The sequence below is a fragment of the Coturnix japonica genome, chromosome 11 (genome assembly GCF_054131305.1).
Source record: "Coturnix japonica strain WE chromosome 11, WE-NBRP24, whole genome shotgun sequence".
Taxonomy (NCBI): Eukaryota; Metazoa; Chordata; class Aves; order Galliformes; family Phasianidae; genus Coturnix; species Coturnix japonica.
Window position 1 is genome coordinate 6,633,009 of NC_140673.1, and position 27,794 is coordinate 6,660,802.

The following is a 27,794-nucleotide window of genomic DNA, read 5'->3' on the forward strand; positions in this document are numbered from 1 at the left end:
TTTTTCTCAACCTGTTTTTATAGTTGAGTGTGAGAGAGAGGTTGATACTGTCACATTCCCAGATCTAGGGTTCTTTGTTGTGTGCTGCTTTTGCTATTCAGAAAGCTAAAAACCACAATACTGTGCATTTTCTTTCTTCTTTTCTTTAAACATCTGAAGCTTCGAGTACTGATACAGCAGTTCGTTAGCTATACAGCAGGCAATACGTGGGCAAAAAGAAATTGGAGGAGAGCATGTGGTGTTAGAATGACAAAGGTGGTTTTTCAAGCTAACAGAAAATGGGACTTCGGTACTTTTTTTTGCAGAAACGTATGGATTTTTTCCCCCTTTTGTAATAACAGTAAGAAAATGAAGACTGGTGGTACTATTTTGGATGATTAATAAGGGTGGTGAGTCAGTACTAGCATCTCCAAACTAGTAGTGTGTACCAAGGACAGTTTGTCGGGTTTGCAAGTGCAGGAGGCCTATCCAGACTGGATTGTTTGCGTTAGTGATAATGTTCCTGGGGCAAGTGAGGTGAGTGCTGTGTGTCAGTTGCAGCAGTTTTTGTAGGCAGTTGGAAATTGTCCCTTTTGGTGTGGGACAAAACAAGTCTGCATAGGTGATTCTTGGCAGGGGGTGTTACTGTTTCTGTTGTTGTCCTGTACATGCGGAGACTACAATGTTCCTTTTGAAGAAGATGAAGAAGAATCCAGAGGGAAACACTGTACAACTGTGTTTCTTTCGAAGCATGTTATTATGGAGTACATAGTACAAATGCTTCCTGTCACTTCTGATCTGAATGTGTTTGTATGTGTGTGTCTGCCTCTTAAGCGTATTGTTGTGATCTAGATGAGTGAGCAGGGATTATTAGCTGTCTCCTTCTTGCAAGTTATGTGCAGACCTTCAAAAGATCAGGAGTTAGGAGGCACTGCACCTCTAAGAGACCTAATGTGAGTGAGATGGCTAGAAGTTATTGGCAGGCAGAACATGCTGTGCTGATGCTTTGCAGGGAAAACCAGTTTAGCTTTGAGTAGAATGGCCAAGTAAAGTGATACACTCAGCCTGGGGAGCTCACTTCAGCTCACCTCCATGTCTCCAGCTGGCAGGAAATGCCAGAATGACTTCTAAGCAGCATGTTTTTAGAAAGCCTTAAACTGTCTGTCCCTCCTCGCGTGCTTGTACCGTGTTAGTATCTGTCTGTTTATTCCTTTTAATATGTTCTGGACAATGCCTGCTGTCATTACCACATAGCCTGGATTTAAAGTGTTGTTTTGTTTGTGTTACCATCTCACTTTGCTCGGAAGTGTTTGCTTCATCCAATCTAACCCCTGTGAAGGCTTCACACATAAGAAAGTCTCTTGCTCTGTGAGCACTCAGGCTAACAGATGTGCCCTCCTACTTGTGTTCTTGTATCTAAGCTGGTGGCAGGAGGTTTAGTGGAGGACCTTCAACTCTGGAATTTGTTCCCTTTGTTAGTCCAATACCATCAGTCTGCTGATGTTTTTGGTTTTTTTTTTTGCTAGTGTTAAAGGGCTCTTGTTTGTTCAGACTTATCAGAAGCAGTTGGATTTTGACATTATACTGTGTCTAGAGATTTTTCTCTGAAATCATTTATCAAACCATGCAAGTGGTATCAGCTGTATATTGCTATAGTAACAGGGCATGATATATCAAGATCAGTATGAAGGTGATGCAGTTTGGCACTAAGGACTTATGTTGGCTTTATGTCATACATCTTATGTAAAAGATAATCTATCTTCTGTGATTCCTTTAGTTGTCTGCTGTTGGCTTATTCTCTAAATAAAATAGACATCAGCAGCCTGTGATTCTTGTTTTGAAACTTCTGTTATTACAGGTGGTATTTTAAGTGGTGTTTGTTTTTTGGTTGATTTTCTTCATTACAGTTGTAATGGATATATGTGCAGGAGGGAAGATTTCAGGTTTTCTGAGCTCTTGGTGTAGTTGTCATAAAAAAATCCACACTTGGTGAGACTGATACTGGTTCATTTGATTGAAATTGATATGAGCACGTCAAATTGCAGCAAAATTCTAGTCTTTCAGGTATTAATAATAAACGTCTCAAGCCAGTAGGAAATACAATTTCGAACTTGAAGCTTTGGTGCCACCTGTGTTTGGGGGAAAAAAGAAATCTTGAAAACCCTTTCAGTATTTTGTTTCAGTTTTTGATGTGTAACTTCTTTCTTCAAAGATTTCGTAAAATGAACAAGCGTCTGGTTCCAAGAAGACCTCTGAGTGCCTCCCTGGGCCAGCTGAATGAGGTGGGCCTGCCTTCAGGAGCTATCCTCTCGGATGAAGGGGGAGTGGACTTGCCCAATAGGAAAACCTCTGCTCTGCCAAATGGAATTGTGTCAACTGGCAGCACAGTGACACAACTTATTCCTCGAGGGACGACTGACTCCAGTTACGAAGCTGCTCTGAAACCAGGGAAGATGGACCATCTGAGTAGCAGTGCCCCTGGATCCCCTCCTGACTTGTACGGGTCTTCTTAACTATTGTTTGAAGTGTCCTGTGTAAACATGCAGTAGAGACCAAAGTAAACCCACTCTCTAGAAAAGAAGCAGAATGGTTTGCTTGTTTGTTTTGTGGTGGTAGAGTGCAGTAGAAAACTATAGCTAAAATAATGAATTGCTTTACATCTCTGATTGCTTATATTTTAATTGGAGGAGATGATGCAAGTCTTCAGAAGATGGAATATAGACAGAGTACCTGTGAACTGTATCAGCTTTTAATAGGCAATGTCACCTTTCTACTTCTTAGGCTGGAACCTGTCTCCAAGAGCTCTATTTCTGCCTTACCAGTGAACCCTCATCCTGTGCCTGCTCGGGCACCAACAGATCTGCCTTCAGTGTCTGTCACAAAACAGTTGCAAATGGTACCTCGTGGATCTCAGTTGTATAATACTCAGCAAGCAGATATCTTTTATCAAGATCACAGGGGAGCTGCCCCACCATTTGAGCCAGCACCCTACCAGCAAGGTACGTTTGTGACCAAGCTCTCTATCTTCTGATTTACATATCAGTTTTATTCTTTCTTCCCACTTTGGTGTTTATTTATGTTTCAAATTAGGTTTTTTTTGCATATCACATAGACTTCAGGCATTAATGTGATTATGGTATAATACAGTGGAAATAGATGTGTCAAGATGCTGTACAAATGCAGTTGGTGAGCTACCTCCTGCAAGACTTCATAGGTCTTGATTGAGGAGCTTTAGAGGTTTTTGTCCACTGTAGTAAGTCCCTCTTTCTTCAGTTTTTCCAAACAGTTGGCCAGGTCAGTAAATTAATGTGGTAGCCCTGAATTCTATTTGATACAGGGAAAATGGAAAGTAATGTTTAAACAGCAGAGGGGTTTATTCCTGAGGGATAAAATAAAATACTTCAATGCAAGCTGTGTTAATATTTCAGAAATGTATGCGTATGCATATGATGGGTAGAAGTGAGTGAAATTAGAGAACAGCTGGGCAAAAAAAAAAAACAATAGTAAAAAAAAATAATGGGAATAATGGGAAAGGAAAAGTAAAGGAAATGGAAGAGTTATATGTGTAAAGAGACCAAATGGAAAAAGAAAATATTGAAGGATATTTACAAAAAATAAACCCACAAACCTACGGCTATAGCAAGATGAGGAATCAGTCTTGTCATGAAAGAAGAAATTGAAGAGAGAACTGGAATAAAGTGAAAATAATGTCATAGAAAAAGAAAGAATGTGACTAATGGAAGTGGAAAGAAGCTCTAGGAAGGAGTGGAGGGAAGCATTTGGGGGAATAGGAAGCTTGTATTTGATTTTTGCATGCCAATGCATGACAAAGTTGAATGTGCTCAGTTAGTGATGTGTCCCCTGTCCATATGCATTTGTAAATAATCCAGGAATCTCAGATCAATTACCTGAAACATTCAGGTAACTAACAAATGTAATTTTAAGAGGTCTTTGGTGGTTCACAGTACTGAAATTTGCTTCTGTTTCTCAAGAGGTAGAGCAAATATTTGAATAATTAACTTTAAAAACCTCATTAATCCCTGTTTATGCAGGCAATGACTGATGTGTTGGGGCAAACTGAGTTTTTAGTTGCACAGATAGAGGCATACAAAATGATCTTCCTTTTGCTTTTAGCTCTCTATATAAAAACATTCAGGTAAATAGAGAGACATCCTAGTGAATTAATTCTGGTTAGTGTGCTGTGGAACCTGTGGTGGGCTCGATCTCACTGCCTTTTCTTCAGCTACAGTAATCTTTACATCTTGCTGTCACTTGTGCTTTGGATCAGCTCCTGCTTCTCTAGGGTTTTCTGAAGTGGTTAATTCTTGAGTAGAAATACCTGTTAGACAGTGGTGGCAAACAGTAAATGCGTATTAATTTATATCACTGTTCATGATACTTGTAAACTGCAGTGTTTGAATCAGCCCACTTTTATGAACAACTGTAATAATTTCATTCTCTACCTTGTTTGTCTTTTTCTTGCCTAAATTCAGGAGTTTACTATCCTCAAACCATGTCTCGCTTTGTGCGACCTCCTCCATCAGCTCCAGAACCTGGTCCACCTTATTTAGACCATTATGCTCCCTACCTTCAGGATCGTGTGGTGAGCCCCCAGTACACACAGCCTCAGCAATATCCTCCGATGGGACAACCCATATATCCCCCGCACTACGACAGCCGCCGTGTGTACCCCCCTGTCCAGCCATATCAGCGAGAGGAGATGGTCCGAGGAAGCCCTGTACCCATTGAAATTCCACAAGCAGCTGTACCCTCCTACGTACCTGAATCCAGGGACAGATACCCACAAACAGAGAGTTATTGCCCAGTGGCTCCCCATCTCAGTCAGATCAGACCTTCCTGCCACCGGGTATGGTATTCCTAATGTGTTTTTGAAGTTGTTCCCAGAGAGAAAATACAAACTAGTTGAGAAATTGATTTTTTTTTTTTCCAAGTAAGGTTGTGGTTTATGTGAGGAATTTAAAATAATAATAATAATTAAAAATAAATTGGAGAATTTGGTGTGAAGCTGATGAAAAAACCAGAAGGCAGTTTATTATCGGCCAGCTTGGTGATTGTAATGATGTTAGTGTGTAAAAAGCAGTTTACTGTTTAGAGCTTGAGGAACGTAAGTATTGTGATTATCCATTTCTTTTAACATAGAGCTGCCTTCTCTTGCTTGGATAAAACAGCATTTTCTAAATTAGTGATTTAGCATGTTGTTAATGCTTCAGAAGTTTTGTAATGTATTCCTGTCTTAATTTCAGCCTCACCCCAGCCTGGATGAACTTCACCGACGAAGGAAAGAGATCATGGCACAATTAGAGGAGAGGAAGGTTATTTCCCCACCTCCTTTTGCACCTTCTCCAACCTTGCCTCATCCTTTTCATTCAGAGGAGGTAAGAATATTTTTACTTGTGAATATGATTAGAAAATGTTCTGATGTTTTTTTCGTGTGAGCTGACAAGTGACAGTAACAAGAAAACTAGAACAATACCATCTTGAAAAATGTTGTGGAGAGAGTATCTTGTATTGCAGGTGGGAAACCCTTGTAATATGATCTCTGGAATGACTGGCTATTCTGTGATCTACCACTGATCTGTAATGGTCAGCTGTAGGTGGCACCAAGAGAATTAAATCAAGCTATTATTAATTGAAGTAGTCAGACTTCGCAGTCACTAAACTTGGCTTTGTTCATTCCCAACAAGTTTAGAGTTACCTAGCAGTTTGGGGCTTTTTTTGGTATCATTTGTTTTCTTAAACCAAGGTTAAAATATATCACTCTCGTACTGAGCAAGTGAACAGTTGGTGCTGGAATTGTTACCAGCCAATCAAGATTTGATATGTCTTCTGCCTTTTGTGGCCCAACTCCAAATGCATTCAATTAAAAAAATAATAATACAAAAAATCTGATGGTGTTTTTTAAGTTCACTGCTGTTGAGCTAATCAGCTGTGGCTGTGAAGCTGCATCTTCTCCTTACTGACAGGACCAGATCTTTGTTTTTGTACAGTACTTAGATGAAGACCTGAAGGTAGCTGGGAAATACAAAGGAAATGACTACAGCCAGTACTCTCCCTGGTCCTGTGACACCATCGGCTCCTACATTGGAACCAAAGATGCAAAACCCAAAGATGTCGTGGCAGCAAGGAGTGTGGAGATGGCGGTATGTAGAGATTAGGGGAACACCAAAGAAAAGCTAATGCTTCTCTAGGCTGGGAAGGACTCTTTGCTCTCCAGGTTGATGTCGGTACTTGTGGAGGACTTTTAAGCTCAAAAGCGCAACATAGTGAAAGAATGTATTTGCAAGTGAACAGAGTGTTCTGCTTTTGAGGTTATAAGCACTCCTATGTCTGCATTACTGCTTTAAAGTTCTGGATATAGATGCAGGCTAACTGCTCTGCAGTTAACTGTTCTTTATGCTTACTTGAAATCTAAAAATGACTCTACAGGCAGCTTGTTAATTAGACATATCCATCTGTTGCTTCCTCTTCTCTGTAATAGGAAGCTACCATAACTTTGTGTGTTATTAATTCCATTTATGGTGATTGTGACTGCTCTCAACAGTATTATTAGATTCTATTTGATTTTCTGGGATGTTGTGACCACAAGAATGCTCTAAATTTGCTTGAAATTTTTCAGAAGTGTAGTCACAACACTAGTCTGATTCATCTTGAGCACAGTTCATTGCTCTGTGTTTGCAGTTCTTCACTGATGCTGTGACTGCATATGATCTTACTTCATGCAGCTGATGCTTAAATGCGTCTTTTAGCATGTTACGTTTCTTTAGTTTCCAGCTCAGCTGTGATTTCTACTTTCATCCCTTTATTCCTGCATAGCTCTGTTACCTCGTCAGTTTCCAGCAATCCTCTCCTCACTGAAAGCTTGCACTGACTATGGAGAGATGTATTGTATGTGTCCGAGTAAGTGTTTTACTGACTGACTCCAGTTCTGCAGGCTGTTAGATGATAAAGGGCTTAACTCTGGGCTTCAGAGGAATTCCTTGTGGTCTGTGGAAGGAGTGTGTATTCCTCAGTGATGCCTACTGATCTCCTCCTTGATATTATTCTCTAGTTCTTCTCAGCTTGTCCCATTAAACCTTGTCTGTCTTCCTTTGGCTCCTGCTCTCTTTTCTTGGTTTGCTCACAATCATGCAACTATTTCGCATTGGTGGTAGTGAACATGTTAAGTTAGGCTATTAATGATATGCAAACCCTAAGCAGTGGAGATACAAACTGCAGAACAGAAAGGCTATTTGAAGGATGAAGAACCAGAATAGGAGAGAAACCTTACTGTAGTGGTACCAGCTTGTTTTAAAAGAAGCGTATTTTTGCTCTCTTCTGATTAAATTCTTCTTTCCCGTATCTTGTCTAGAACGTGGATAGTAAAGCCATGCGTGACCAACGATTAGACATGCAGAGAAGAGCAGCAGAGGCTGGTGATGATGACCTCATTCCATTTGGAGACCGACCAACTGTGTCGAGATTTGGGGCCATCTCTCGTACTTCCAAAGCGATGTACCAGAATTCTGGTCCCATTCAGGCCATGGCGGTTCAGGGAGCTTCCACCAAATCAATCATTTCAGGTGCGTACGTGCTCTGGGATTTTGATGGTTGTCGCTCTTTTCTTCAGTGCTCTGGTATAGTACAAGCTGAAGACTGCCTCTGTGAACTTTTCTTGCCTCAGAAATATAGTTAAGATGTATGTTATGTTCACAACGTAACTATTTTCTCTCTATGGGAGACTGAGACACCCAGATAAAAAGCCTTCTGCTTCTTCCTGTTCCAAGGACAGATTTATTCACGCACAGAATGTGTGTAGGTAACTTGTTGACACTGATACAGGAAAAGTAATTTGTTTTTCTGGTCCCTCTGAGATGCGGTTACTGCTGTTACAGTAGAATCTAAAAATTAGCTGCTTTCTCAGGCATGAGTTAGCTGAATTATTTAAGTGATAGTTTTGTAGGTTGCAATTTGATTTGTTTTCCTTGTTTGCTGGCAGACTACAGTCCTTATGGAACTCATGGAGGCTGGGGAGGCTCTCCATATTCTCCCCATCAAAATATACCTTCTCAGGGACGTTTCAATGACAGGTAGGAATTGTTTACTTTTTTTTTTCTGCCTTTTTCTATGATCTTTTTATCTCTTTTCTTCTGTACCAGCTCAATTAATTATTATTATTTTTAAAGTCTCCTTATTTCTCATTGTTTTTCTGATCCCAAAGGGAGAGACTGTCCATGTCAGATGTGGCTGGTCATGGAAAACAGTTGCCCTCAGCTGAGCGAGAGCAACAGCTGCGCATGGAGCTGCAGCAAGTGGACCATCAGATCAGCCAGCAGACACAAATGAGAGGACTAGAGGTTGGTACCAACATTTGTAAGGGTGATGAGAAGTGGTAGGGAGAGAGAGATGAAGCTAACAGAGCTGCTTTTTGTATGTTGATGGTCCTTCTCTCTTTAACGATACTCATTGTTATTATTAATTCTCTGATGATAGACATCAGGACTGTGGTAGAAGTGTAAACTTCTTTGCTTAGCAGCAGAAACTTCCCTGGACTTCGCATTAAGCAAATCAACACCGTACTTGAATCTGCACTCTGTGCTCATTCGTGTTTGCTTTCATTATCTCTCTCACTCCCCCTCTCTGTTCATTCAGAGGCAAACCTTTTTTTTTTTTTTTTTGAAGTGGTTATTTGTTCCTCTTGGCTTCTGGCACTGAAAATGTCTGATTTGATGTGCAGACAGCTGTGTGACCTTCATCTGTTTCATGTTTGGCTTTGTGTTGTACCTGTTTCTTCCTAAGTAGCACAAGCCACAAAAGTGAAAATTAAGTACAGTTAGCTGAAAAAATTAAAGCTTAATATTTTGTCTCCTTTTAGAGGAAATGTTGTCATTTGCAACATAAAGTAACATGGGGGGTCTGTGTTTGTAAAGGAATTAATAAGGAAATAAGGAATTAATATGGAAATTTTTGTTCATATTTTGGTTGATTGAAAGAGGAGAAATATCAAGGTGTAATGAGATAGCAAATCTTTCAGTTGTTTGTTTCATTTTCTTAATAAGTTGTGGGGGAAAAATCAGTAAAACTCTTCAGAAAACACTAGAAAACTATTCTGTGTTCTTCATATCAATTGTATTTGCAGGAAGAATTGCTATAAGTAGTGAGTGGGTAGCAGCTTCTACTGAAGCTTTGGTTATGTGAGAACTTGTGTTAAGTCAGAAGGATTATTGCTGATTTCTCATAATAGCTGACAAATTTGAAGTGGCAGCAGCAGTTACAAGAAGCGTGTATTTTTTAGGTACTTGAAAAGTAATTTGTGTTCTTGTGCTCTTGTTTGGAAACGAGAAGAGATTGTTTAAAATCTTGCATGTCTACTTTTGCCATAATGGAGGAGTATTGGGGAGTTCTCAAAAACCTGAAGTGGCCTGTCTCTCCTCCTCACTGTTACTGCAGTTGTGTCAGTTTAAATCCTACATAGTTGAGTTTAAACTTTGATTTTACCATAGTATGGATTTGTTGGAACTCACAGGTTATTATGGGTAACAGCAGCTTTCCAGTTGTATGTATTCGATACACAGGAAGCTTTATAATTTGCCTGTTAACTGGTTGTCACAGTCACTAAAATTCAAGTCTGAGCATAAATAACTAGACTATCCTGCTCTTTTGTCAAATTAATGTGCACTTCTACTTGTAGACCTGCCATATGCTTGGCTGTGACTAGATGGTGCAGTTCTCTGTGTTAAAATGCAGAGCACAAACTCAGGGAACTCATTCCCAGATATTACCATATTTTTGGAATGGCTGACATGGTTACTGCTTTTAAGATGGCTGCTGGTAACCTGTGACTACAGTCTTCTGATCCTCTCTATTCTGTCCTTCCTTATCTGAGTCAGTAGAGAGTGACATATTATGCCATAATTTTAGATATACTCTGAACTCTTAACATAGAGCTGTGATAAATTCTCCACTTAAAGCAGCAGGGTTATGTATCTGCTCTTACCTTTTACTCAACAAGTAGCTCACAAAAGAGTTTTTGCTCTTTTGCTTTATGTCTATATGTAGAAGATGTCTGAAGTTATTTCAGTATGTTAAGTATGGAGCAAGAAGGCCTTGGTTTTATCAATAAACAATACTCCAGAGTTATGGCCTAGTGCCCTTTTTGTGCTTGGTGTGCCATGTGCTCAGTTGTGTATGTGCTTGGCTTTATGCATTTAGGCTGTTAGTAACAGGCTGCTGTTGCAGAGGGAGGCGACTACCCTGGCAGGCCAACCACAGCCCCCACCCCCACCTCCCAAGTGGCCTGGGATGATCTCAAGTGAACAGCTGAGCTTGGAGCTACACCAGGTGGAAAGGGAAATTGGGAAGAGAACCCGGGAGCTGAGCATGGTGAGTGCTGTGGGGGTGGGAGGCAGAGAGGTGGGGTGGAGGGCTGTGCAGCTGCCTGCAGCCCTTTCACCTCAGCACAATGGCTCTCTGCTGGCTGCCAACAGCTGGAGTCACCCATCTCCCTCTTCACCTCTTGATTCTTTGAAACCTCCAGAGAAGTTTCACAATTCTCTGTAAAGGATTTGAATTTGAGCCACCTTAAAATACTCTGCTTTTGTTTTGTTGCTGTTTGAAAATAAGTGTGGCACTGGATTTGTCGAAAATATGAATTGTCTCCAAGATTACTGTGCTATGAGTTGCATAAATCACTTTAGTACAGAAAACATCTCCTGCAGGTGTAGCCTAGTGCTCAGTGCTCTGTGTGCTGTTACAGTCTATGGTCTTTGTGTGTTGTTACAAGAATTATCCCTCCCTTTCAGGAAGTACTGCATCCTGAGGTGATGAGAGTATCTTACCAAGTTTCTTTTCTTGTCTCATGGCTTTTGCGGGCTACACTGTGCAACTCCAGTTTACAGGCTTTCATCATTGGTCCCAAAGAACAAAGTCTCAAGTTCTTTTAACACCATGTTAGAGTTATTTCTTCTCTCCTCCCCCACCCCCTTTTTTTTTTTTAAAGGAAAGCCAGTCTTCACTGGATATTAAAAACAAACTGGGCACCACTAAACAGACAGAAAATGGACAATTAGAACCACAAAGCAAGGTTCCAGCTGAGGACCTCGCACTGGCATTCAGGTAACATGAGTGCTACAAGCTTTCTTTGCACAACATGGGAATGGCTTAATTGGGGTTAGACATATAAATAAACACCCCTTGCCTCGTGTTTCTGATATGGAAGCAGCTGCTAGGAAAAGGTTGTACTAATCCAGTTTTTATAGTGAAAGTGTGAATTAAGGGCCATCTGAACTGATGGGTATCTAACTGTAAGATAGTACAAATAGTACAAAACTGCTATGTTTTTCAGGCCAGAAGTCCCTCTAGTCAATATTGGATGATGAATAGGAAGGAGTGGGAGATACACAGTGAGCATAGAACAAATCTTTATCTGCTGATTTAGTTTCAAAAAAATGTTCCAAGTCTGAGGGGGAAGTTATTCTATCCCGGTAAAGTTTGTAATGTTAATATTGTCTAGAAAGGTACATAGCTTTGTAACCAAGTTTATTTTTATTAGAAAACAGTAATTTCTTTTTAGATGTAGATTCTGGGATTAGTTTGATACTCAGTTGACATAAGTTGTTGGCCTGCAGTGCTGGGAAATCTGCAGTGACTATTTTCATTAGCTACAAGTATCTGCAGATATTCGGATGTTTTCAGAAAGGCTCAAATGCTGCTGATGCTTCGTTGTGTCAAGGCTACATTACTTCATGCAGGTGGTTCAGAATCTGCATATTTATTCTGAAAGTGTTATTAATTCAGCAAATGTATCCTTTGCAGTAGTTTCTGAAGTCCACGCTTCTTATAGCCACTCTTTGCTCTCCTTTGAACAATTAGACCTGAGACCTCTGAAGGGAAACTATTTCAGTCGCAATTTCAGTATGAAACCCTGAAAGTAATGAATTTGAAACAACTTCCATACCTCCATGTGTGTTAAATATTCTAGAATGAATGTGTGTATCATGCAGAACTTACCTAGAATACTAACGGCATTTGGTTTTATTTGTTTTCATATAGTCTTATATCTTTTTGATGAGATCTGAAGCGTAGCAGGCAACCTATTCGTTGTATGGGGCTCGTGTTTACATGTGTTCAGAACTGCTTTTTGAGGTGCTGCAACAAGTACTGAAATCTTTTCACATTAACTTTCAAAGCTCAGTAATTACTCCTCTTCATTTCATCCCCTTTCTCCTCACGACTTTTTCAGCAGCGATGTTCCAAATGGATCAGCCTTGACACAAGAAAACATCAGCCTCCTGTCAAACAAGGCAGCATCTCTCAGCCTGTCCGAGGACCCGGAGGGAGGAGGAGACAACCAAGACTCCCAGAGAATGGGTGTTACACCCACATCTGCTCCATGAAGTGAGGCCAGCGTACCCCAGAATTCCTTTTGCTGGGGCATTGGTAGCTTCCATCACGTTTTATTCCAGGAGTGATTGGAGAAACCCAGGAGCAACAGCCGTAGCAGAGCAGCAGGTCCAGAGGCAATGTGCACAAACACAAATACTAGAAACAAATCCTGCACATAGTTCACATTAACGCATTTTTTAATTAAAAAAAAATATGAAAATTAGCAGTATCTGCAAGCAATTCAAATTAAATTTGTTTTTGTTCTGTGAATGAACTTTATTTTAATAACTTCGGACGCCTTGGGTCCCAGGGCTTAAAAAAAAAAGATATTATATATATACTCTGTTTGATTAATTGTATGATCTTAATGAAGTAGGTTTTTTCTTTTTTTTTTTTTTTTTTTTGTATTATTACATACCCAGTGCATAATTCCTTATCACTTTAATTTCTCGACAAATAAAAACAACCTAGTCATTTCCTTTGTATGATCTAAAAGTAAACAAGGAATGAGGGCAGTGGAGTAGCTCTGAATTGCAGTGTCAGAAGATGTGCAGCAAATTGAATTTGTAGAACAATTTCTCCCCTTGTTTGTAGGAGCTGATTCCAGCTTGTGCAGACAGATATACTACAGCATGGGTGTTTCTGAAGCTGTTTAGCTGAGTCTCATGGTAGAGAGGCTGAGTTAACAAGTGAAGGTTGTGCAGCTTTAGTGAGGCAAGGTCTCTAGAAACAGCAAGCAGGGAGAATATAAGGCTGGGCAGTTGCAGGAAGGATTATCATCTGTTAACTACAGATGAACTGTTGGTCTGTATTTGGTCACCCAGTGCTAGGTTATTTTTTAGGTTGGTTGTTTTTTCCCCACTCATATGCTTTTAAAAGAAACCTGAAGTGTGTACAGTGAGGTTAGTGCAGAGGGACTCACTGACCTCTCTGCTTTCTGAAACAGATCTTGTGTGCACCTCCCTCTCAGCAATTCTTGCCTTTGTTATTCCCTCACTGTTATTTTATTATCAAACATATAATAATTTCTTCTACGACCTGATTATTTTTTGCTGTTCAGTGGCACATCGGATGTTTAATTGTGTTGCTGTTTTGCCTGCCTTTCACTGACAGAGTTGGTCATCTTTGGTTTGCGCACACCAGCAGCAGTAGTCTCTCAAAAACAGAGGAGAATTGTTTTTTCTCTCTTAAAGTTCCCATTTCTTAGGGTCTGTATGTCACACATCTCAGAATCAATTTGCAGTTTGCCTGTCTCTGCTGCACTGAATCCTTCCCAGTTGCATATTTTATAGGAGAAAAGCTGCATCAAAAGTTCCATGTCAGGTGCAGTATTGATCCTATCAGTTATGGTGGAAAGTAAATTTGGTTTGAGAGACCTGGTGTGCTACTTCTTCTACTAGATGCTTTGTAAGCATGAGCTGGAGGGGAACCATAAGCATCTCTAGATCTGTTTTCTTTAAAGAAACAAGGGACTTATTCTTGCTGCACATTTTTTGACCTTATTGGCATGCGCTGTGGTGACACCCTGCATATGAAGAACTCTATGGAGGTTGATTTTTTAAGTGCTGCTCCCTCTGCACCTTCTTGGCCTGTTCTCGTTTTTTTTCTTTCTGGGTTAGACTACTAAATCAGAAAGCACTGGTTATGTAATAAATTACTGCATTGCTTTGGTTGGGTAAAGCAAGAGTTAATAATTTTCTTGTTTGTTTGTTTGTTTTTTCCTTAACCTTAACTCCTGCTGAGGTCATAGCAACCTTGGGCTAAGCTTTGCATTCATCATACTGTTAAATAAAACAAAATATGGGGGGTGGGAGGGGATACAGTCCCACTATTGCCTACCAGTAGGAGAGTCCAAACAGAAGACTCTTTTGAGTAGCAATTATTTAATTTGCCCAGTCAAGGCACCGCGTTTGTATACTATTTCACATTGAATTTGATTATGCCCTACAGACCTGGCTGGTCAAGGATTTGATACACATATTGGCTTGGGATTCGAGCTTTCTTTTTTATTTAAATAAAAATTTATATATAAATATATATATATACATATATACATAGTTATATCTGTATATATATTGGGTATGTTTTAAGAATTTTTTCGCATGAGCGCAGCTGTTGTGATCAGATATCTGGGAGGTAGAAGCACTGAGTGAAAATAAAGGCATTTCTCAGCATGCACCCACGTTCTCCATATCTTCACGCATATTTATTTTGCTCTTAGTTGAGCTTTAGCCTCTTTAACTGCCAGCAGTAGTTTTAAAGCATGCTTTTATTTTTTTAAACCCCTCTTAACTTTTGGTAAAGATCCATCTTAGCGCTTTGACTTTGCCAGCCCCCATCCATCCACATCTCCTACTTCAAGCCTAGCAGCATTTTCTTAGCATAGAGCAGAGAGAGGCTGATGCAGTTTAGAGCCTGGTAGGTCTGTTCCTCCCTTCTCTGCTCTGAGCATGGTGAGGAGCTGCATGTTTCCTGGCTGTGTGCTTGGCATCCAGCTGACACAGCACGGCGCTGTGTCCTTCCGTTCCCAAGCGCAGAGCTCCACCATCAGGTCAGCCTGCTCTTCCTTGGTTTTAATTAGTGTACTTCTTCCTTCCGTGTCTTTATCAACACAGGGAGCTTGCTTTTGTTGAGATAATTAGTGCAATATTCTCACCCAGGAGGACAAGCCCAGAAGGTATCTTTTGTTTGCTGCAATAATTTTAATGTGAACTGAATGTTCAGGAACGGTTATGACATGTTTGGAACTACAGTTTCCTTTTCAACACTAGTAAGAAAATCTGGAGGAGCAGAGAACTTTCTTTTACCTTTTATTCCTTGTGCCAGCTAGTTGCTTTTCCACATTAGGAATTACTCTTTGTCTTCTCTTTGCTTTTGCTCCTTGGAGGTATTCCATTAGCAGTAAATCTTTCAGGTCACCTCTGCTGGCCTACATTCAGCAAATGCTTCCAAAACGTGGATTAGAAGGGAGGCCTTACTGTTGTTACTTCTCCTGTGTCCAGCTCTCCGTGCTGTACTTTGTGCGTAGTGTCCTTGTTGTGATCAGTGTGTCCAGGTGAATGGCCTCTTTGCCCAGTATTATAGTTTGGCTTGTTAAATAGTTTGTTTAATATCTACCAGCAATATTGATTTCTGTTATTTCCCCCCTCCTCTTGCCCCTTTCCTTGTTTCTCTGGAAAAGCTTGGTTGATGAAACAGTCGAACAGCAATGTGTAGTGCATGCTTTTAATTCTTTCTGAAGGCTGCACCTGAAATTTTCACTTCTTATGGAAAAAAAAAACCTGGGAGAGCAGGTAGTTGTACATACAGTGGAGACACTGGCAGTTACATATGTAACCAGAGAGTGAAATTTCTTGGAACAACTCTATACCCCATCGTGGCCCCAGTTGTACAGGAATACTGTCCCACCTCCGTGAAGCTGGTCTCATTTGTAAAGCAGTTTAGTCCTCCTACTTAAAGCAAGAATAAGCAGTATTACAATGGTGTTAAGAGCACCATTTCATAGGTAGGTCGGATTTTCTCCTGCAGTAGATGCCTTTGGACAGTCGCCGATACCCAGGTTTCAGCTCCAGCCTGGACAACCTTCCCTTCCCCGCAAAAAATGGGAAGCTTCAGTTGGCAGGTTAAGCTTCAGCATGTCAGTGATTCAGCTAATGTAGAAGTAACATCATTTTCCTTCTTCTCTTGTAAACATCACTGCATCTTCTCCTATGCCCTAGTTCGCTATATAGGAAAAATCTATACTTTTTTTCTGTTCCTTTTGTATGTTATTGTATCCTGTCCCATGTTAGAATAGCACTTTTTTTTCTTAATATCAGAGCACCTTTCAAAACTTGGAATACTGTTGTCCCCTTTCTTTCCCCTCAATTTCTTTTCTGTCTAGTTTCTTTCAAGCCTCATTCTCTGCCTCTTGTCCATACCTTCCTTTCTTTCCTTCTTGGCTTGCCCGTTCACCCTCCCTGGTTGTGTAACAGTGACAGCTTGCTGCCTCAAAACAGAGCATTCAAATGAATTCGCTTAGCCAATAACTTCTGTGAAGTTGCCTTTTCTAATGGTGTTATTACTCAGTGATGCACAAATGTGATATTGCCCCTACTGGTAGGCAAACGAGGGATCTGTATAAACATGGTAAACTGCTGTTTTTCTTTAAAGGAGAGCCAAAGACTTGTGCTTTACACTTTTATTTTTCCCTGGTGTAGCCATTTGATTGTCAAAACTTTGTAGGGTTTTGTGAGTTGACTGTATTATCCTAATAGAGATTTTTAAATCTTAACAATTGTCAAGCCTTATCCATGCATTGTATTGTGGAAAATCATTCCATGTAGTCAAACAATTTGCGATGTACTGAGATGTATCTCGGGTATTCTGACATGTTTTGTCTCTTGCGTGCTCTCCCAACTGCTCAAGTGGCTCATTTAGAGTGGGAAAAGAAGCAGAAACATTGTATAATTGTAGAAGACTTGTTTAAGTTTAAATTGACTTGAATACTGATTTAAATTATCTTTATTTTCAGTAAAAGATAAATCTGTGCTACAAATGCGACTATTGAACCCTTTGGAACTGAAAAGATACGTCAAGCTAGCATTAAATCAGATGAGTAGGAAGCAAACCCATATGACTACATTGTTTCATGACAGCAAGAATGAGGCAAAATCCTTTTAGAAAGGACTAGGAAGGAGACTTCTCACTGGCAGTAGTGTAAGTTCACTTGCATTTCCCTTCCTTGATCTACCTGAAATTCTTACAGACTGTCACTCAGGTATTTGGGTTCAGAGAGAGATCTGTGAGGAGCGTAACTCCTCTCTGCCATTTCCACTTCTAATCTGAGCTATAAGGAAGCAAACTACAAGATAGTTTCCCAAAGGACCGCAGTATAACCTAGGTATTTCACACCTACTCGTATGGTCCAACAAGTTCAGAACTGATAGTCAGGAGGCTCAGCAGCAGGAGTGCTGACTCATCTTCCCTGTTCTGAAGTGGGAAACAAAGAAAACCCGTATCAGCAGCATGCAAGTTCTGTGTGTGTCCATGTGAATATGAAGTATTTGTAGTCTTGGATATTTGGATTTGGTTCATTTTTACAAAGCATCACTTCCTACTCTGAGCTTAAAACAAAAAAAAAGGATCAATAGTGTCAGCAGCTTAATCTTTTGTATGACAACAGATTGATTTCCCTGGGGAAAAAAAAAAAAAAAAGGAAGCAAAGTTCTTGAGTTGTCTCAAGATGTGAATTGGAAAGACCTTCTGCCTTGCTTGTATAAAGTCTGAATTTGAGGAGAGTGAGTTCGGACCTTGGCACTAGAACTCGGATGGCTGCTGCTTGTGGTCCCTGAGCACACAGTCTGTGTAGCACAGATTGATCTCTTTCTCAGATCAAACATAGTGGAATGTCAAACACTTCATTGGGGATTCTGTTTTCCACACTCACCTGTTACCAAGTGCATTAATTCCTATTGAAAGGAGGAAGAAAGAGGCTGAAGAGTAAATCAGCTCAAGTTATGTAAGTAAGCAATTTGGGGGAATGTTATCCCAGCCAAGTCCCTTTACCTAGTTAATAGATGGTCTTTATTCTTACGTATGGAGGAGAAACTAACAGCTGAGTGTAGTCACGGTGTGTGAGGCACTTCTTGTGGTGCAGGTAGAGCCTTGATTAGCAGGTAAAGGAGAACAAACTGAATAGTGATTGATTGATTTAATTTTTTTATGGCAAGAGTAACATCATGTGGTGGAAACTCTGAATGCTATTATAAGTTGTGAGGGTGCAGGGTTGTTTTGTTTTCCTGAAAATTCCTAATAAAAAGAGCATATGGGAATTTCAATTTATATTTTTCTCCTGCATCCTCTTCTTTCTACATCAGAAACATCCCAGTCATTAGAAGCTCGAAAGCTGTGACCATAGTAATAAAACCTGGATGCCTTGTAGCTTAGTAACTTAGTAAAAACGGCAGTAACAAGGTGGTGCAGTGTGTCTGAAAGAAACCACAATGCATTACAGGTAATGGGATCACGTATGAAATGTGAATGGGAGAGAATATACATATATATGTGTAAGGAGAAAAACAGACCTTGTGGAGTATTTGATGTTTAAGAAATTATTTGTTTCTTTGTAACGTTCAATGGATTTATCAATAGTTCTGTGGCAGGCAGTACTCACAAGTCTTTGGCATCCAAACCGGATTGTGTACTGGATGAATCCCACAACTGGACCTGTGCACTGACCTCTTTTATTTCCAGCTTTTTAAAATGAAACTTGGTAGCAGCACTTTATAAATGTATAAAGCAACAGAGTGGAAACCCTGTTTGCATCTCAGCTGCTACACAGTTTACAATTGGCCCCTTTTATCCACAGCCCCTTCTGCAGGAAGCTGCTGTAACGTGGGCAAATCTAGCACAACAAATGGCTTGGATTTTATAATTTTATGGAGTTCCCATTAACCCCTTTGGCCTTTGCTTGCTGTGTAAGCAGCCTCTGTGCTAAGAGGAGCTTTCCTTGAAGTCAGCTTAGCAACTGTGCTGTAACTTGATTGTTTTCCCCGTTTTCTATACCCAGTAGAATAGTGTCAGGAGCTCCTTCCCCATTCTATTTGTTGCTATGGGGAGGAAGAGGTGAGGCAAAGCATGCGTGAGAAGAGGGAGGAAGAGTTACAGGATGGTCAGTGCAACAGCTCCCACTCCCTCTTGGAAATATCTGCTTCCAGTTGTGGGATTTCTCTATTGATGACTTTTTCTCTTGTATTTTTTTAAGCCTAGGTTGTTTTTTTGTTGATCTTGTTAGTTCTGTACCAGTCTCCCCGAGACATACTGCAGTCATTATCACCTTTTTGGGTGGAGTTTATTTTTTGGTTTGTTTGGTTTTTGTTTTTTTAAATAACTTTTTAACATTGGTGCATATATGCTTGGGATAGAGCTCATGTAATTTTCCAATCGTATTGATTGTATGTGATTGTGCCCTGCAGAGGTATATTTAACAAAAAATAAAGAGGATAGTCTAGGTAATAAAAGGAGACCATGAGATTTGTTGAGTCAGGTTATGAACTATTTCTTGAACTATTTCTTTAGGCTTTTGGATAAGTGAAATTCTTTGTCTGCTGTTCTCATAAGTCGATGCTGAACAAAGCGTCATTATTCCCATTTGTCAAGCTGGTTCTTTTCTTGCTTTTCTTCTCCCCCTGTTTTTCTTCCTTTCCTGCTTTGCTTCCCCATCGAAGAAATAATAGTTCTGAAGCCTTATGTGGCTGGCTGGCTGTTGGAGTGGTTTTGTGACTATGTGTTGTGTGTAACTGTCGGAACGCTTTCAATAGGAGTAGAGATGGAGTAGAGCATATGAGAAGAATTCCATAAAGTGAATTCTTTGCAAGTTCAGGGGAAGCTGGAAGCCTTGTACACACACTGGGCCTGCAAGGCACCGTGATACCTCTCCTTGAAACATTAGATGCTTTGCTGCCTTTTGGGAAAACCCAGATGACTAAAGGAGTAGAAGAGGTCACTGTATCTGTCTTTACTCCTGCAATAGACTTGTTATAGTGGAAAGAACAGCCCGCCAGGCATTATGCTGCAGTAGGACGGAGCGCGCTGAAGGAGGCAAAAGGCAAGGAAGGTCCAGAGGTCTGAAAGTCAGTATTTGTCTCCTTGTTTCTTCCTTAAATTACAGAGCCAACAGTGTCACTTGTATTAAAGAGCAAGGAAGCGGAGACCTATTGTGTGTGCATGATGGTGACATAAAAAAAGCCATATGTTGAAATGCTGTTTCCTTTCCTCTTCTTCACTTTGCTTTTCTCCCTGTTCAAGCTGGCTTGGCCTCACCTTGCTTCCACACAGTGTCTGAGAGTCCTTTGAGTTGCAGATCCAACAAACTCTTGAACCGGTGGAAAGGTGGTGATTCACTACTTGGTCTGTAAATAGATGGAAGTGTCTACAAGGTCTTATCTGCTTTTCTGTCAGCATTTATATTAAATGATAAAGTAATGGAGAACACTGAAATATCTCTCATTTTCTGTCTCGGATGAATGTGCATTTCTTTGAACTCTGGGTGCAATGTCCTGATGGTGTGTGGGTTCTCCTTGGGGCTGGGGCATGGGAGATGCTGAGCAGCAGAGAAGTGGCTGCTTCTATGGGCTGTCTGTTCTCTGCTTGCCTGCAAGCCAGGTTGCTCCTTCCAACAAGAAAAAGATGTTCAAAATAATGCATTTTGCTAATTGACTGGAGGTCCAGCATGCGGTGAGCACCAAATGCTGTCCCTTCTGCCTTTAGGGCAGTCACACAGCTGGCCTCTCTCACTGGGTCGCTTGAGATACTCAGTTCCTATAAAGAGAGTTGTATTTGGTGAGCAATCGTGTGGAAACTGGGTGTTTCTGCAGGCGATGGTTTCCATTCCCATTTTCTGCACTGGTGTGAGGGCTCCAGGATGCTCAGCTACACTTAAAACCAACTTGAACTTCTGTCAAGTTTGGCTGCTAAAAGAGATGTGAATTGCTGCAGTCTGGTTGAAGGAGCCGAATGGGGAGTTTGGGGAAACCTGCCATTTTTTTTCCTCTGGCCTCCTCAGGGATGGCTCTGCCCAGCCATCAGCTCTGGGTTGTTGGTTTGATCTGGACCAGCAATAAATTGCCACTTACCTACTGCACTTAAGATAGGTATTTATCAGCTCTCCCATGGCGTTTGGTTTGGGCAGCTGATGGATCCCTTTGGCCCTACACGGGGTTTGGGAATAAATACTTAGAGGAAGTCCCCAGCTTGCCACCTTCTTTCATTCTGCAGTTAGCCTTGCCTTTAATAGGGCTATCATGGTAACGGAGGTGTTCCCATGCTCTGTTCTAGGCATTCTGCCTGCTTGCAGTGAGCTGCAGTGCTGCTGTGCCTCATCACACTGCTGAGACTTAATTCCCACAGCTTGAGCTGTGTGGGATGTGCAGAACACAGTGGGTGCCTGCTCCCATTCCATGTGGCATCGAGCTGCCCTTCAGCACCAGAAGAAGAGCCCCTGCTTGGATACAGCACACTTGGCTGGGAGCAGAGAGCAGCTGATTCCTTCTGAAGGCCCCAGGGCTGTGAGCACGTCTCACCTCGGCGATTACACCAGCACTGCTGGGAGCACAGTGAGCAGCACAGCTGAGCCCTTCCTTGCAGCACACAGCTCACCTCCTGTGCCCTCCTGCAGTTCTTGGCTGCTTTGCATTGCTGGGTGCTGCTCGGAGGTCACAGTGTGACTTCTGTGCTCACTTTGTCCAAAGACAGCCCTGCTGTAGGATGGGTGAGAGCAAGAACAACGTGTGCAAGACTGATGTGTTGGGCACAGCCAGTTTTCAGGTGGTACTTATGGCCGTGGGCTGTAACCCAGCCCTGCTTTGCAGGCCCTCCTCTGCAGCCAAGGACCACAAGTGCTGCTCCTGAGCTTTTTTCATGAGTGGCTAATTATTTTATTGGCAAAAAAGGAAGGCACCTAGCATTTCTAAGGGGTAGGTGGTCAAACTTTCCCTTGTCAGATTGAACTTTAAAACCTCTTTCAAGCCAATCATTGCTTTTTTGCTTTCCTGCTCTTTGTTTAACCTTCTGCAGCGGTCATCAGCCTTTGGCCCCAGCATCCTGCCCCCATCCTGCCTGCTGCTGGAGCACGGGAGCCCAGTGTGGAGCTGCTCTGGGTGTGTGGGTCTTGAGCACTCCTGTCCTCCTGGGGAATCTGCATTTGCATCCAGAACACAGGAGGCTGGAGGCACCAGGCTGGGTAAGAGAAACTATTTCCACTAATGCTTCATTTTTAACTGAACCCACAGCTCCATTTGCCTGTTGAAGGAATTAAGGCTGCTACCAGACTGCTGCTCCTCTGGATCTGGGGCTTCTGCTCACAGCATGGGGAGCTTAAAACATCACAGTTCCCATTAGGGAGGGAGCAATTTGTGCCCAGCTCACTGATGGGCTGTGCTTCACCTCATTTCTTTGTGGCATTGCTTCATGCTGTGGTGAGCACCAACCCCCCTGGCCCGTGTAGGAGCAGCACTGGTCTGGGGGGGGGAGCAGGAAGGGTTTTCTGTCCATCCTAATCACATTGAGCTGCTGGGCCCAGAGGAGTGCAGCAGAACTGCACAGGTAGCAGGGGTGAATGCAGCCTTTGTTGCAGGACGAACGCAAAGCAGTGGGGGCACACGGGCTGTGCTGGCCGCAGCCTGGCTGTGGGATTAGGAGTCCCCACATTTGCATGGAGCCCTCTGGTTTTTAGCTGAATCAGCAACTTGTTCCTTAGTTTTCTGTGCTTCTCACAGGGGTGACTGAAGCAGGACAGCCAAGCCCTTCCCCCTTTGTGTTCTCTTCCCTGCCAGTAACCCTTCCCAGGCAGCCATTTGCTGTAATGCTTTTGGGCTCCCTCCAGCTGATGTGTGGTGTGGACAGTATGAAAGGGAGGCCCCAGGAGCTGCTGGGGGAGCAGGGCAGCTCCCAGCCAGCGGTATGGCATGCAGCCCTGTGGGTCTTGTGTTCCCCTTCTGCTGTGTGCTTGTGCTGGGTATGCTGGGGGGCTGGGTTGGCCCCAGGGAGCTGATATATCAGATTGAAGGGGCTAAGAGCGTAAAATCCCACATCCCCTCTAAATGGATGAAATCTGAAGCTGGGACGGGCTGTGGGATGCTCAGCAACCAACCGCAGGGCGTGCAGTGCAGCAGGATGGGGCTGAGAGCCCGGTGACCCTCCTGCAGGAGCTGGTATTGGGAAGAGTGGTGCTTCCTGCAGTGCTCCCACTTCCCTTCCTCCTGCCCACTGTGGTGCTTTCAGGGTCAGTCTGTTTGACTTCCCACCCCTTTCAGGCTTTGCCTTCTGTGGTGCTGCAGCTGTTCCATGCATCTGTCCTTCACCTTCTTGCAACAGTGTGTGTTTGCTTTTACCACTCAGACTGGCTGTGTTCTGAGCAAAAACATCTTGTTGTACACGTCCTCTTGCAGTGCTTGCTGCTGCACTAACAGTTTGTGCTGGTGAAGGCCCCCGGGCTCAGTACAGCCCTGGTGCCAAATGAGGTAATTTCTGCTTTCATGGAAGAGCTGCAGCCCAGATGAAGACACAGACTGGTCTGGGTTGGAAGAGACCTCAAAGATCATCCAGCCATTGCATAAGAGCACAGGCAGGGGGTTGTGAAAGAGCCCAGAGCTCCCCACATTGCTCCGTGCTGCCCTGCTGGATGCTGGCAGCTCTGGCGGTCATTAAAAGAAACCTTCCATTTCCGCACTGATGGGGCAGCACAAGGTGACAGCAGCGGTGGGCACATGGAGTCTCACACCCTCCCTGCCCCCAGAGGAGCCATGGGGACATGAGCAAACCCACTGGGAGTCACACAGAGGGCATCTCTGTGCTGCAGTGCTGATCAGCCCTAGGGTGGCCAGTAATGTGCTGCTGGGGCTGGTGGCGATCTACATCCCCTGTTTGAGCTTCCTGCATCAGCAGTTAGAACAGGGCAAGGCTGAGGTGGGCCTGAAATCACAGCTGGAAACTGAAATGGCAGAAGAGCTCAAGGGAAGGAAGGAAACAGACCTGGAGAAGGAGGTTCCCCCAGGAAAAGGGGAAGGAAACCATCTAAAGCACTGTCTGAGGGCTCTCCGCTGCAGGGCTTGGGGCATGGAGTGCTTTCCCAGGAGAGAGAGCAGGGCAGGGTCTGTACAAAGCAAAAACGTGACTGCAGAGCAGAGCGGACTTCGGCAGCTTCCCCATAGAGTGATCATAGCTTTGATCTATGTGTTTTTGCACCAGTTTGTCAGGGCTGCTTAAAAAAAGGACACCCGTGGCTCTGGGAAAGCACTGTTTTCATTGTGCTGTTTCTAAAAGCAGGGTGTGCTCAGAGCTGTGCTGCTCTGCTGGGGCTGTCCCGGTCCATCCCACAGAAGCACTACAGCAGGGTGATGGGAGAGGGCTGTGATGGTCCCTATACCCCAGTGCTGGCTGGGCTGGGGGCTCTCCGGGCAGGTGGGCGCACACTCAGCACTCCCTCTGCTTCCAGGACAATGCAGCTCTTCCTAGTGTGTCTCTTTGCCCTCTGGGGCATGGCTGCCCCTGTACGCTATGCCGTGGAAGACATTTGCACTGCGAAGCCCCGTGATATCCCAGTGAACCCCATCTGCATCTACCGCAACCCTGAGAAGAAGGCCCAGGAAAGTGAGGTGCTGGAGCCGGGGAAGGGCCGGATCCCGGGGTCCACCAACCCCCGTGTCTGGGAGCTGTCCAGGGCCAACTCGCGCTTTGCCGTCGTCTTCTACAAGCACCTGGCCGATTCCAAGGACAACGAGGAGAACATCTTCCTGTCACCCCTCAGCATTTCCACAGCCTTCGCCATGACCAAGCTCGGGGCGTGCGGTGACACCCTGCAGCAGCTCATGGAGGTTAGTGGCATATCCTCAGCCTTCCCCAGAGCTGCTACTGGGGCCTGAAAGGCTGCAGAGCTGGCAGTGCCAGCGGGAGGGGATGCTTTTATTTAAACAGCCCCAGGGTGGGGCATGGGAGGCTGTTTCAGCTCATTCAGCAAGGGGCCAGCAATACCTTGAGGCACACCTTCCCCTGTGGGCAGCCCCTACTGTGGGATGGGAACACTTCTCTCCATGAGCTGTGCTCCTAATGCTCTCTTTTTCCCTGCATGAGGGCTCTTAACACCCCTTTTTGCCCCTCATAGGAAGTGGTGCCACAGATCATGAGCAATTTGCTATGGGATTTTTCTGTGCCTGAAGCCCTGAGATGGATAGGAGCTGACAAATTGGAGCTGTCCTTCCAGCTGACAGCCAGGAACAGATTAGAAATAAATCACTGTGCTGCTGAAATCCACCCTCAAAGCAATTGCCACATACTCCAAAATAGATAATGAGTACCAGAATTACTCAACAGACCATGAGAATTACTCCTGGGAAGGAGCAGCCTTTGGCATTCTCACAGGATTAGAGCAAACCCCTACAGGTCCTGCCAGAGCCTGCGCTGACCCAAGAGCTGCATCTGGTCCCATCAATGCCATGCCCACTTGGTGCAGGGCTCTCACTGGGGAAAGGCCAGGGTGATGCTAATTGGAGTCAGGAGTTGGTCCCAATGGTCCTTATGTGTTCCTTCCAGTTTGGGATATTCTGTGGTTCTATGATTCTAAGGCTGTGCTTTAGGGGGTGAGTGGAGGGCAAGGCCTGCATCACCACTTGCTGTGGGAGCACAGGATCTTGCTGATGGATTCCTTCTTGCTGTTTGGCCCCTCCAGGTGTTCCAGTTTGACACTATTTCAGAGAAGACATCTGACCAGGTCCACTTCTTCTTTGCCAAGCTCAACTGCCGTCTCTACAAGAAAGCCAACAAGTCATCAGAGCTAATATCAGCAAACCGTCTCTTTGGAGAGAAATCCTTGGTCTTCAATGAGACTTACCAGAACATTAGTGAAATAGTTTATGGAGCCAAACTCTGGCCGTTGAACTTCAAAGTGAGTTTGAACTGCTTTGAGATTCCTGGTTTGTTTGTTCCTAACTCCCTGTCCTGCTTCTGCTGTACCCCCATCCTCTGCTGCAGGGAATGCCATGCTCAGCACAGGGAATGCTGGTGAAGACAGACATGAGCACGGGACACAGCTCCTGCCCCAGCTCCATAACCACAGTCACTTCCCGGCTTCTCCTTTCTAAACACTGCAGCACTGTGCAGTGTCCTCCCTGGGGAGGTGGGCACTAAACAAAGAGGTGTTTATGACCCTTGACTTCAGCTATTTTGGTCTCATCCTTCAGGAGAAGCCAGAGCTTTCCAGGCAGATCATAAATGAGTGGGTAGCCAATAAGACGGAGAGGCGCATTACAGAAGTGATCCCAGAGAGAGGTATCGATGATCTCACCGTCTTGGTCCTGGTCAACACCATTTATTTTAAGGTATGGCTAACGAAGCTGGAGAGCAGCCAGTTTCCCAGGGGCAGCGATGTTGCTCATGCTTGCTTTTGCCCTCACCATCTCCCCATCAGGGACACTGGAAGTCGCAGTTCCCAGCTCTAAACACAAGACTGGATTTATTTCACAAAGCCAACGGTGAGACCTGCAAAGTCCCCATCATGTACCAGGAGGCCAGGTTCCGCCATGCGTTCATCCAGGACAAAGTTCAGGTGCTGGAGCTGCCTTACAAAGGGGACGACATCACCATGGTGCTGGTCCTGCCCAGAGCCGGCACGCCGCTGGTGGAGGTGGAGCGAGACCTGACGTCGGACAAGCTGCAGGACTGGATCGACTCACTGGTGGAGGTCTCCCTTACTGTCTCTCTCCCCCGCTTCCGCATCGAGGACAGCTTCAGCGTCAAGGAGAAGCTGAGAAAAATGGGGCTGGAAGATCTTTTCAGTCCAGAAAACGCCAAGCTGCCAGGTGAGGTGTGGGGCTGGGGGCAACCTACCCCTGAGGAAAAGAACACTGAGCACATCTAAGTGATGCTGCATCCCTGAGGGGCTCAGCACTCACTGTGGGCACACAGCCCTGCTCAGCTCTGAGGGCATGGGAGTTGAGCAAACCCACTGCAGTTGGTGGAGGATATCCTCGTTTTAGGGCAGATGTGCCTTCTGGGTTTGAATGCTGCCTATGAGGGAAGGGACTGTTTTGTATCTTGAGCTGCTGTCTCAAAACCTAGTTTTGATTTCCTTGTTTTGTTGCTCTGGGTTTCAGGTATAGTTGCAGAGGGCCGTACGGACCTGTATGTATCTGAAGCTTTCCACAAAGCCTTCCTTGAGGTAAGCTTCATTCTGTCCCAGGATGTGTTCTGCTCTTTGTTCTTGTTAAAAGCATGAAGCACAAAAGGAAAAATGCAAAGGACTGTGGATCTGACACATGTTGTCGCCACAAGGAGACACTGAATCACAGTGCTTCCTTGTGCTGCAGACTGGTGGGAAGGGAGGGAGAGCCATCTAAATGCTGCCCAATGCCTGTGTTTTAATTCCTCCTTCTCTTCTGGTTGGTAGGTGAATGAAGAAGGCAGTGAGGCATCAGCAGCGACAGCTGTCGTCATCTCTGGCCGTTCCTTCCCCATGAACAGAATTACCTTTGAGGCCAACAGGCCCTTCTTGCTCTTCATCCGGGAAGCCGCCCTCAACACCATTATATTCATGGGCAGAATATCTAATCCTTGCTCCTAAAGGCTGCCTGGGCTTCACCTCTCCCCTCCCTGCCCCTGGGAGAGGGGCAATCAGGCACTGCCATGCAGCCCAGATTGTGCTGGGGTGGCTGCGTTACTGTTTGGTGCCAGCTGCAGGGAGGGGCCATCCTCCTGCTCCAGCCCTTGTTCAAAGGAGGCTGATTTAACTTTTTATATCCCCTGGCACTGGTATTTTCATGGCAGCCAGGCCTGTATCCAACCCCTCTTCCCTCTCAGGCATCAAACTGTAACTCTCCTTCCCCGGTACGTTAAAACCTATAGATCTGTATGGAATAAACTCATCTCTGAATGGATGGTTTTCACTAAGTCACTTCCTAGGC

General features: G+C 43.8%; 2 protein-coding genes across 19 annotated transcripts in view; both read left to right on the forward strand.

Moving 5' to 3' along the window:
- RC3H1 (ring finger and CCCH-type domains 1) overlaps positions 1-20,340 on the forward strand; it is a 52,649-nt gene extending 32,309 nt beyond the window's left edge. For 4 of the 17 annotated variants that reach the window (XM_015869548.3, XM_015869553.3, XM_015869550.3 and 1 more), the window contains exons 10-20: positions 2,192-2,476; positions 2,761-2,978; positions 4,473-4,846; positions 5,244-5,375; positions 5,970-6,140; positions 7,349-7,559; positions 7,976-8,066; positions 8,198-8,333; positions 10,189-10,359; positions 10,976-11,091; positions 12,218-20,340. In XM_015869548.3, the coding sequence (XP_015725034.1) occupies positions 2,192-2,476; positions 2,761-2,978; positions 4,473-4,846; positions 5,244-5,375; positions 5,970-6,140; positions 7,349-7,559; positions 7,976-8,066; positions 8,198-8,333; positions 10,189-10,359; positions 10,976-11,091; positions 12,218-12,371 (2,059 nt within the window). In that variant the 3' untranslated portion in view covers positions 12,372-20,340. The remainder of the gene's footprint in view (positions 1-2,191; positions 2,477-2,760; positions 2,979-4,472; positions 4,847-5,243; positions 5,376-5,969; positions 6,141-7,348; positions 7,560-7,975; positions 8,067-8,197; positions 8,334-10,188; positions 10,360-10,975; positions 11,092-12,217) is intronic. The other 13 variants (XM_015869557.3, XM_085510939.1, XM_015869555.3 and 10 more) reach the window with 11 other exon arrangements.
- A 1,640-nt stretch (positions 20,341-21,980) lies between these two features.
- Positions 21,981-27,767, forward strand: SERPINC1 (serpin family C member 1). Of its 2 annotated transcripts, XM_015869699.3 has the most exons (7): positions 21,981-22,081; positions 24,335-24,713; positions 25,565-25,780; positions 26,076-26,213; positions 26,303-26,693; positions 26,988-27,052; positions 27,281-27,767. In XM_015869699.3, exons 2-7 carry the CDS (start codon positions 24,339-24,341, stop codon positions 27,452-27,454), a joined length of 1,359 nt encoding a protein of 452 aa, XP_015725185.1. In that variant the 5' UTR covers positions 21,981-22,081; positions 24,335-24,338; the 3' UTR covers positions 27,455-27,767. The 2 variants fall into 2 exon arrangements, with proteins under 2 accessions (XP_015725185.1, XP_085367087.1); XM_085510961.1 differs by lacking the exon at positions 21,981-22,081 and having other exon boundaries at positions 24,222-24,713.
- The last annotated feature ends 27 nt before the right edge of the window (positions 27,768-27,794 follow it).

Bases quoted from the DNA above. Each gene is read 5' to 3' on its own strand.
- SERPINC1 (XM_085510961.1), top strand. From the start codon at position 24,237: ATGGGAGAGGGCTGTGATGGTCCCTATACCCCAGTGCTGGCTGGGCTG. The intron at 24,714-25,564 runs GTTAGTGGCATA...TGGCCCCTCCAG, and splicing joins CCCTGCAGCAGCTCATGGAG to GTGTTCCAGTTTGACACTAT. The intron at 26,214-26,302 runs GTATGGCTAACG...TCTCCCCATCAG, and splicing joins TCAACACCATTTATTTTAAG to GGACACTGGAAGTCGCAGTT.